The sequence below is a fragment of the Calliphora vicina genome, chromosome 2 (genome assembly GCF_958450345.1).
Source record: "Calliphora vicina chromosome 2, idCalVici1.1, whole genome shotgun sequence".
Lineage (NCBI taxonomy): Eukaryota > Metazoa > Arthropoda > Insecta > Diptera > Calliphoridae > Calliphora > Calliphora vicina.
Window position 1 is genome coordinate 63,213,939 of NC_088781.1, and position 11,452 is coordinate 63,225,390.

Genomic DNA, 11,452 nt, shown 5'->3' on the forward strand with positions numbered 1-11,452 from the left:
TTTTGTAGATTTGTTTAATTGCTGTATTACGGCAGGTTTGTCTCATAAAATTTAAACAATGTTTACAATACAAATGTGCTTCGGAAATAGGAGTTTTTTTTGTCATAAAATTCAAATAATATATTGTAAAGACTGAAAGATCTTATTCGCAATAAAATGTATTATACCCTACACCACCATAGTGTGAAGGGTATATTTTATATAGATGGATATATTTGAATGGTATGTACTTCCACTCGGAGACCCGTAGGATCTATTATGATACCCTTTAGAAATAGAACTAGGTGTGAACTAGATGTGAAGAGAAGAAATAAAGTGAAAACCCAGTATAAAATGTATAGTATAGACTGGGATTCCCAGAATAGCCAGCATATTCCCCTGATAAAGCCAAATAGATTATCAAGGAATCTTTCCCCTAGACATTTTTGCATGAGACCCTGTAATCTAGGACAGTTACACAGAATATGTTTCATAGTTTTTAGTTCCTTAATATCCACGCACATCCTACATATACCATTCCAATTGAACAGTGTCGGATTATCACTCCTACTAAAGACCTGAGAATTTTCCTATCCAACTCATTTAGTATTCTTGTTGCCTTTACATTCAACTTAGGCCAAATAGTCTTGGACATCCTGCAATCCGTCCTACTACACCTGGATTGGTTCGTAGAATCACGGAATCTTTCGAAGATCAACTTATAGTAGTGCAATATATGAAGTTTAACCTCCCAGTCCCTATTAATATAGTCCAGATCCGAACTTTGTCTGACCAGTTCTTCTGCTATTTCATTCCGCTGTATGTTACAGTGTAACGCTTCCAGAGCACTCTTACAGTTCAACGCCGATGGCACCAGTTATTAAAATGGAAGCATATCTCTGAACTTTACTGATGATCTTCCTATAACTACTTTTTAACATTGCTTCCCACCAATTCGTGCAACCATTAGTAATAACGGGTCTTATCTGGTCTGATCGTAATACCAAATTCTTACCATATAATTCCTGCATTTTTAGTACGCTTTGAGAACCCATTTTAGACTTTCCTGAGTATACTTATTCCATGATAATTTCTTAAGAAGGTCCCTAAATACTTGGCTTCCCCTGATAAAGGGAAACTCTGTTTTCGTTGGGTGAGAGGTCACCTAGCGCCGCCTGCTTGATTTCGCTGATTGTCGAAAGAATCTTTCACTAGATCAGAATCACGTCATCCGCATAAGCAACTGTCTTCCTACCCTTAAATTCAAACATCGTGAGAATAGAATTTACCGAAAGTAACAATAACAAGGGAAACAATACTCAACTTGTGGTGTAACCCTGGTAACCTGTCTTCTAATCCTTTCATCCCCTAGGTTTATGTTGATAATCCTGCTACAAAATATCGAATCTATCCAAATCATAAGGAAGTCAACACCAAGTTTAACTAACGACTCTCTTATTGCCTATATATTAATGTTATTAAAGGCTCCCTCTAAAGTTATTGTCTATGCATTAAGTCGTTTTCAATGCAACACCACAGACTTAACCTTAACCTGCCTGGAAACTGCACCGAGCATGTCATTAGTCATAGCTCCCATATAAACCCGTTTCCGAAAATCACTTTAACGTGCATAAATCTCTTAAAATTCAACATAAATAACTTCCATATAGATATAAATCACACGACCTAATTTCATGGTGATCGGTCAATAATTGATCATAGCTCCCATATAAGCCCCACTTCCGAAAATCAGTCACGAATATAAATTATTGATATTTTAAAAGAAACATGTTTTTGCACATTTACTTAGTTTAGGGTATTATATGGTCGAGCTTGACCGACCATACTTTCTTACGTTTTTTTTAATTATTGAATGTCACCGATTAATATAGTGGGAATGAATTTCGCGGGAATGAATAGATTTTTTTTAATATTTCCTGGGAATGGAATAAATACTGGATAGTAGGAACCCCAGTGTAGGGTATTATATGGTACATTTATGTATAACTAAGTACAACCCTCATAATTATAGAATTGAAACATAGTTACAGAACTTATAAAAATCGAATAATATAACAAATTTGTTTCATTTTCAAACAGGTGATTTGATTTAACCCACTCAAAGTTATGAATGTGCTGGTTTTATAATACAATCGCGTAATTTGAGGAGAAACTTTACATGTGTTTTGTTATTGTAACAAAAACAAAATATGTACATGTATAATTTCCACTCAAAGTACTCGTTTGCATTATAAAAACATATTGGAAATGAGCAACATATTTTGAACTTATAATTTCAATAAACCATGACACAACAATTATTGTATCATGCTATAAACTAAATAAATTATTAAAATTCTGTTGTATTTAATGTTTTCTTTTATTATATTTAAATAATATACAAATATAGTTGCTTTCTCATGTGTTTAAAGCATTAAGACATAACGATATAGCTTATCCATTTCATCAATTTTGGGTACTGCATTAAAATTACGTGGACTTTTGCAATATTCCTCATAAATACGTTGACTTTCCACACTTACAGTAGGTGGTTTAACAGACAAATATGAATCTGAACCATAATTACTTAAAGGTTTTAATTGTATACCCGTATTGCGTGTACTAGATGTGGTAGTAGAAGATGGGGAGGATAAACTAGATGCCTGTGTTGTCATCACACCACCAGTGCCACCACCACTCAAAGGTTGTGTTGTCAATTTAGCCATTTGTACATAACGTTTATAAATAGCCATGTTTTCTTTAGATGGATTACTTACCTTACAGCCGTACACTTCTTCCATGGGTGGCAGTAGAGTGGCCAATGTTAAACGTGTTTCTTTATCTAACGTTTTGTTTAAATTTTGCTCTTTCAACGATAACGAGGCACTAAATTCTTCATCTGACGAACTATCCGAAGCCTCAGACGTTGAACTGGAATCATTACTCGTAGTAGAACTAGTTGAACTTTGTCCTGTTAAAGAAGGATTTTTCGGTTTCTTACGTTCCTGTATTTGCCGCTGGAATGGTGAGTAATTTGTTCGAAAAGTTGGCAAGTGACGCATGGCTAACTGGCTGATTTCAAATGATATATGTTCACTTAAATCAGTCCATTTGAACGATTGATGATAGTTTGAATAACCATCAATCATTTCGAGATCTTTGCTATGCACTCGAAACAGTTCTTTGACAATTTTATTAGCATCCGAACAGGAGTAGGGTAAACATTTGCGAACTTTCATACGGACCCAATCGGTGATGAGACGAGTCTCATTGCCCGGTGATAGGGGTTTATAGGCATTATGCATGTAGTAATCGGTTTGCAGTTCCCAAATTGGTTGGTTTTCTGAAAACATATAACAAATATTATGAATATTCTCTGTAATTAATGCTTGATTTTAATACTTATTTCTTAAACGATGTGAAAATAAAAGACTAATTTCACACAAAAAAACATTAATTTTAACATAAAAAAACAAATAAGGAACGATAAATATTGAAAAGAAATTTTGTTAAAAAAAATGTTGGTGAAAAAAATCTGGTAAAACTTATTTATTTTTTTTATTTCATTTATTCAGAATCACGCCAACCAAATATGATTAAAAATCCACTCAGAACAAAAATATGGTCCGATTTTGACCCATTGTCGGTCTGATTTCTATGTCTATCATTAGATATCCATAGTGTCTATGATTACAATGTGACAATAAAATTTTTTTCTGATATAGTGGTTATATGAACCTATCCTCACAATATTTGGTAGTAAGATTAAGGTTCATATAAAACTTGTTTATGTCAAATTTAATCACAAATTTCATTCATGTTGACCGATTTTCGCTATAATTTACAGTATAATTTCAAAGTACTTATTTATAACTGCTCAAACAGTATACCGGTGGGACATTTGAACGGGGCCTAGGTGAAATCATAGACCAATATTGCCCATTCTCATAGATTTCAATAAACTCAAACAAAGATGGGTATTTTCATCATTTCAATTACTTACGTTTTAAATGACTCTTACTCGGCTTGTAATAGCCCAAAAACAAATTAATACTGTGCTGCTTTTCCGTGTCGTTAAAGGTGTTGCTGTAATACCGACTTAATGTCTGCATAATATCATTGCCTTGTGAGGCCCAAGCCGCCGTCTTACGATACGTTTTAATGCGATGAACCAACTGAGAACCGCCATATTGCAAAGCCAACGTATCACCATGTTCTTCGTACAAATTCTCCAGCATGGTAACGCAATCCGAATCAAATTCCAATTTTGCTGATTTGATAAAACCCAAACGTTCCAACTGATGACCCAAAGCACACTTTCCTATAGCAAATTGTGCGGTATTTGTGCGATCCAAACAATCAACACAGTTTGTGCGCACCAGGCCAGTTTGAAATGTTATGGGATGGCCGCGGGCTTTAAAAAACATACCAGTTTGTTGCACCACCGATTCGGCAATGTCGGCCAGCATTTCCATTACATTGCCACCGCCACGACTTTTGCGAGCCATATCAAAGTGTATGTATTTCATGCGATGTTGGGGTGGCAAGAATTGATTAAGATATCGTATGCTGTTAACCAGTTCTTTTGCAATAATATTTTCATGTTGTCGCTTTTCGCGTTTCTTAACCAAATTCAATATGATAATGGGTGAACCATAGTGAAAGAGTAATCTTTCAAAATGTCTGGCCGGCGTTTGGGCATAGGGATCAGAAATGTCCAATTGTATTGGTGGTTTTGGTACCATTTTACTAATATCCTGAGACCAATGTGATGGTACAGATCCACGCATTTGTGTGAATGAACACATGTTATGACCATCTGTCACTATTTGTTCTGTCTCCACTTCATTGGCCACATCACCACGAAAATTAGCTCCACGTTTTAGAAATCTTGTACCAGCAAATCTGGTACTTCTGCGTGCTATCAGGCAGACATTTACTCTTCGCCCAAATACACTGATGCACGACTGGCTAACATAACCATGGGTAACTTCCAAAAGCCAATCTCTCAGCATAATGCCACACGACAACATGGGTTCGAGCAAAAATGCATTCCAAACAAAACGTTTGCGCGAACAACTTCTGAAAGCATAATCCACTCGTTCATTGGAATTCTCTACATTATTTGTGAGAGAATCCCAGTCGGGCAAGGGCTCATCCGTTTCTATATCCACATGTGGGCCCACATATCTGGGAGCGGAACAGTTATACTGTAAAGTGCGTGTTAAATCGTAGGAATATGAAAAGTAGAAATTACTTCTCAAATCGATATTTTGAAACATTTTCTTGTAGCGTTCTTCGTAGGGATGTGGAGTTTTTAGAGCCACTGTTGGTTCATTGACTTTAACCATAACCGTATCCTTTATAGTGTAAATTAAATGCATACCCAAATGTGCACAACATTTCCTTTTCGTGACCAATATTAAATAGTAGCCCTCTAAGAATCTTACAAATCCCAATACTCCATAGGCTGAAATAACTTTGGGTGAGCCGCCCAAAGAGCCGAGAAATCTTCGTATTTCCAAGGCATTGAATTCATTGGGATTTTCATCAATAACCAACCGGTCGTGTTGGGTACGATCGATGGTTAGTAAACGAAATCGCGTTTCTCTATTATTACTGCCCAATAAATACAAACGCTGAAATTTAGATTTGTTTACTATTTATAACTTCTTGAGATTTCTCATTTGCTTACCGTTCTGGTTTCATACAGTACCACTTTTTGTATAGCACTTATCAATGGATTGAATATTATATTTGGATTATTATTATTCATCTTTTAGATCACATTTAAAACAGATATGTGTAGAAACAAAATAATTTTCCAATGATTAACGAAATAAAAAAATCAAACAAATTTCTGGGGGATTAAACAGCTGACTAATGATAACAATTTCTTATCGTTTATATTGAGTAGTAATCGATAGCGTATTGCGGCTGTCAAAGCTAATTTACAACAAAAATAATCAGCTGTGCTAGTGCGTATACCTTGTTAAATCATATTTTTTTTCAGGAATAAATAATAAAGGACCCAACGCAAGGCGAATTTATAGAAGGTGACGACAGAACTACAACAAATACAACATATACAAAAACAACAGGTACTTTGTTTTTGTAAAAAGATAAGTGAACTGTCAAAGTTGCCTGTGGTTGTTTTTGCTTTTGGGTTTGTTGTATTTTTCGCCACAACAAACACAAGTGAATTGACAGTTCACTTGTCTAAACAACTGAATAAAAAAAATAATCAGCTGTTCTTCTGTCGTCACCTTCTATAGATTCGCCTTGACCCAACGCGTATTTATAAAAGGTGACAACAGAACTACATGTACAAAAACAACAAGTACTTTGTTTTAGTTAATAGATACATAATTGAATTCTCAAAGTTGCCTTTTGTTAATTTGTGTTTGTTGTATTTTTCTTCACAACAAACACAAGTGACAGTTCAAACATCTAAACAAGTGAATAAAAAAAATAAATAGCTGTTCTTCTGACGTCACCTTAAATAAATTCGCTTTGAAAGGACCCATATTGTAGGGTTCTATAGTTGAAACAAAAGTCTTCTTTTCGACATTTCGACGTTTTCCGTTTTTTTAAAAGTCGACTTTTCAACATTCGACTTTTTTAGTTAAATCGAATTTTTTCGACTATTTTCGACTTTTTACCATTTCTTGTAAAAAATACATGGTTTCTATAATTATTGATGCGCCTTTTGTAATGTTTAGCAATATAAATTAAATGAATTAAAGTGATAATGTAATAAATAATATTATCACTTTTGTTTCTAATAATTAGATTTAAATTTATAAAATAGTTATTATAAAACACTTTCCTAAAAGTTTCTGCAATTCGTGTATATACAATATGTATAAAAACATTTAGATTTTATAGACAAATTTTGGAAGAATTTTTTGTAGAAAGAGCATTATTTTATTTTTGCATACACTAGAAAAAATGAAAGTGTTCCAAATTACAGACTATTATTTAATTTTGGTTATTTTGTGAATATTTAGTTTTAGTATACTGTTTAAATATTTTTTAAGAACCTATAAGTCGACTTTTTTCTACTTTTATCAACTATTCGACTTTTGAAATAATAATAAAAACCCGATTTCGACTTTTCAGTAAAAAGTCGATTTTTCGAACAATCGACTTATAGAACCCTAAAAAGAAATCGCCGATGTCAGTGATTTCGGCGGCGGCGCGGCTCGTGAAAATTTACCGGCTGTTACGGCTTGCTACTCTGCACTCTGTGTGTGTGTGTTTGTTTGGCGTTTAGTGTTTTTGTGTAAAATTATTCTGCTGTTGTATTTTATTTATTTTAATTAATTAAACAATTGCATTTAAGAACTTTTATATAGTAATTATATATTTTAAAACTGATCACATATATACATCGAATTAAAAAATAATGACACCGTGGGGTAAAATCTGTCGAATTTGTGCCAGCCCAGCGGATTATGAAATTTTTGCCAATATACCGATTTATTTACATGCAAATTGTAAAGATTATTTGGATTGGCAAAAGCCCATTAATGAGATGCTCGAGGAGACCACGGGCCTAAAGGTAATATTGGATAGGTGTGAAGTGAATTATAGTTTGTGATATTAATTTAATTTCTTAGATTTTTTCTAAAACATTACCAGAAACATCTGTCAATTGTTTTTTTTTTTTGTTACACACATAATACACAAACAAAAAATACAATTGAAAGGAAATTAGAAAACTATATTTTATGTCTTGTCACCAATAATTGGTCTGTTCCAGTACTACTCAGGTTTACAGGTTTTATTCAAAATTAATCAGAGAAGTAGAAAAATATAATACATAGGTATATTGAACATTTAATCATGGGAACGATTTTCAGTAAAAACCTAAAAATTCGATAAGCACTGGAACAAAGCGAATATTCGAATTCCAAACTATAGCATTAAATTCATAAAATTTGAGTGTACAAATCCAAATTATACATTGTTTTGAGTTATAGGTTTTCCAAATACGTAAACGTACTTATATTTATACACATAAAAGATCTATATCGGGGTTCGATTAGTCAATGGTAAGAAAAACTAATAACACAGTGATACGAAAAGCAATGAAGTAGAAATACCTTAGAAGTGCTACAATTTTACTGGCAGGTGTTTTCAATTTAACAAAATCTGTTTTTGAAATTTGCGACTCTCCTAAATCCTGAGTTACGAGTAAAAAACTGGTTATTCGCACCTTTTTGAACTTATATGCCGGTAACTTAGTTGAATATAAATTTTCTCAGCAAATTTAGAAAGAATTAATTGAGACCTTTCGAATGGTATATATAATATTTATGTAACCTTTAGAAATCTGCCACCAAAAATACTAAAATCTCTAAAAAACTTTATTTCTAGCAATCCCTTGAATTAAATTCTTAGCACTCCAAAATTAGGATTGATATTTATCAAAAGAATTATTTAAATACTCTCATAATATGGCTATATATTATATAGCCAATTAAAACTGAAGCATTACTTTTACTTTTTTTATTTGCTAAAAATCCAAAATTTTAAATTCTGAATCGTCTTTAAAAAACATTTTTCAGGTCTCTCCCGATGATGGCCTGCCAAAAAATATTTGTGCTCTATGCATTTCATATTTAAAACACGCAAAAACATTTCGAGAACAAGCCATTAATACGTGTTTAAACTTTTTAGCTGTTAAAGAATATAAAAATATTATCAATGACAAAAAAGTATGGAATTATGACGAAATAATAGACGAAGTGGCATCGACTACGCAACGTCATTACAATGACGATGACAACCTGAAAAATAATCAAAGCAAAGATCAAAATAAAGTTTCCAAACAACTTATGGCCAACACAAATATAAATGCTACACCAACTCTATCAAGACAAATACAACTTTCATTGCAATATCTAAGCACCCTGTACGATAACAATGTAAGTGCAGCAGCTACTACATCAAATTTGGAAAGAGGCGGTAATGGCTTATACAAGCCTTCGTTGGGTACAAAACAAAGAAGGCAATACAACAAATCAATTGATATGATGATGCCTGGTTCGAGTGGTTGCACTAGTAAAAGACAAAATTTGGAAGACGATCTGCCAAGGACAACATCAAGTGATGAATATGAAACGCCAGAGGAAACGGGAACAGGACATATAAAAAACAACATATTCTCATATAAAGAGAAGAACTTTGAAGAGGATGATATTATGGATTTAGATGAACTTAAAGATGCTATAACCATTAATATACCCTCAACATGCAAGGAGCACAAATGTTCGTTTTGCTTTAAACGATTTATGTTTGAGGAATCATTTGGTGAACACATTAAAAGTTGTATTGAGTATAAGTTTGCGACATTCCTGGAAGAAATGAATAATCTCTTGTACATTAGGCGGACTAAAGAAATTTCACCTCACGAATTCATACGACGAATGATATTTAGTTTGCGTAAAACTTGTGAATGGTTAAAGGAAAATTGTATTGACACTACTTTACCTGACTTACTACAGAACAATCAAACGCCAGCAGCTGCCACAAATAAACAAAGACTTGTAAGCGAATGTAAATCTACAGCTTCATCCACAGAGGAGCACCTATCCCATAAAGTAGGACATAATAAATTCAGTAAGACTTTATTGGCAACTTCTCCCACGTTATCATCGAGATCAGCCATTGTACGCAACACACCCATTAATATGAGCAACAATATTTTACACGAAATTGAAAGATCGGAAAGTAGAAATTCACAAAAACTGATACTAAAGAAACCTATACCCATATTGGCTACATCTTCTGCTATCAATACTATAAACAATTTAAAGCCGGCTAATGTGCAATCTATTTCACAAGACTCGGAACGTTTAGCATTTATGGAAAAACTACAAAATGCTGCCAAACCCATAGTTGCCACTGCAACTGCTGCCCCAGCTACAGCTGTATCAACTCCTATGAAGCCAATATTTCAACTTAATACGAATAATCCTCCTACTCCACTTCTTAGTGTTAGACAAGACTTATTAGTCACTATTGCCGCAAATACAAATACATCAATTAGACACACATCTCCTTTGTTAGATTTGTTACAGTCATCATCTCATAATTCCACAACTCACGTTGTTAATCCTTGTGCCCGTTGTCCTCAATGTAATTTATATTTCGATACATTAGATGCTTTAGAAATACACAATGCTATGCAACACAATTCATTGACAACTGTTTCGTGTGCACCAAGTACTCAAACAGAAGATGAGCTGGATTCAGAATACAAACGTATAATTGCACTCTTTGAAGATGAAGATGAAATTTAAATGAAATTGTAATTGTGTTTTTTTTATAAATGTTAAGAAATTGTTTAGTTCAAGGAATTCATATTCACCAACTGAAAAATGTTTTTTTTTTACTATACTTCCTGATAAATAGTTTATTCCACATATAAATATTAATTTCTAAACTAGTATTACTTTATTTTTTATGTTTTATGCATACATATATAGTTTTTAAAGTTTATTTTTTAAATTAAAGCATGTAACTTCGAACAATGTTGAAAATTTTCGAAATCATGTTTATCCACATTTTGTAAACATAATTGTATACTATATCCGTACGTCTTACATAAGTAGGTATGTGTATTTATTTTATTTTCATTTATATTTTTAATTTTATTATTTTAAATTTTGACCATTACATACAAATGTATTTATGAGTTTATTTATTTTTGTTTAATCAACATTTGTCTTTTACGTATATATACGTATAATTACAAAATGTTAACCCAATGTTTTAGTTATTTATGTAAATTTCAATATTTTTTATATACATATGTATAATAAAACGACATGTAATGTGTTTATTCAAGTAAACTAAACAATCTACTGCTTTGCCATTAGAGTTTCTATTTGGGAAAATCGCGTGCATACAAAATTACTAATAGTATGATCGAAACCCTTAAGATCTACTCCAAAAACAGACGTGCTCCTAGTCTTGAAAGTTAGTAAGTAAACATTGTCCATGAATATTTGTCTTGAGGTTTCAACATGATATTGAAGGTCACCCATCTAATACAGCGGTGGCCAGCTATTTAAGACAAATACTTGAATTTTTTTTTCATCAACTGAATTTTAAGTTCGATAGAGCCAAAACAGAAGGACATAAGGGTATGAAATTTATTATTAGTACTACCCGACAGATGTTGTCCTGTTCAAGTTAAAAAAATGCTTGTGTTCGATTTGTGAATTTGTGATAAGCGGTTTGAAAAGGGTAAAAATAGTTAAAAAGAAAAAAACGTATTATTGAATGATAATTTTTATTCATATAGGACATAGAATAAAATATACATAGAACCGCTACTGAGCGACAAATAAGTTTTTTGTCAAAAACCTAAGTCTTGCAAAAACAGAATCTTATATATAAATAGGCCAGATGTGCACAATATAAAAAAAATATTTCAAAATTCTTTGAATAAAAGTGGTTA

At 32.7% G+C, this 11,452-nt stretch overlaps 2 protein-coding genes across 2 annotated transcripts; one reads left to right on the forward strand and one right to left on the reverse strand.

The window, feature by feature from the left end:
* Nucleotides 1-2,335: 2,335 nt before the first annotated feature.
* FIG4 (polyphosphoinositide phosphatase FIG4) lies at nt 2,336-5,815 on the reverse strand. The gene is made up of 3 exons (XM_065499689.1): nt 5,675-5,815; nt 3,983-5,618; nt 2,336-3,322 (listed from the first exon to the last, which is right to left on the reverse strand). Exons 1-3 carry the CDS (start codon nt 5,753-5,755, stop codon nt 2,406-2,408), a joined length of 2,634 nt encoding a protein of 877 aa, XP_065355761.1. The 5' UTR covers nt 5,756-5,815; the 3' UTR covers nt 2,336-2,405.
* Nucleotides 5,816-7,239: 1,424 nt separating this feature from the next.
* LOC135951881 (uncharacterized) lies at nt 7,240-10,849 on the forward strand. The gene is made up of 2 exons (XM_065501627.1): nt 7,240-7,543; nt 8,553-10,849. Exons 1-2 carry the CDS (start codon nt 7,388-7,390, stop codon nt 10,287-10,289), a joined length of 1,893 nt encoding a protein of 630 aa, XP_065357699.1. The 5' UTR covers nt 7,240-7,387; the 3' UTR covers nt 10,290-10,849.
* The last annotated feature ends 603 nt before the right edge of the window (nt 10,850-11,452 follow it).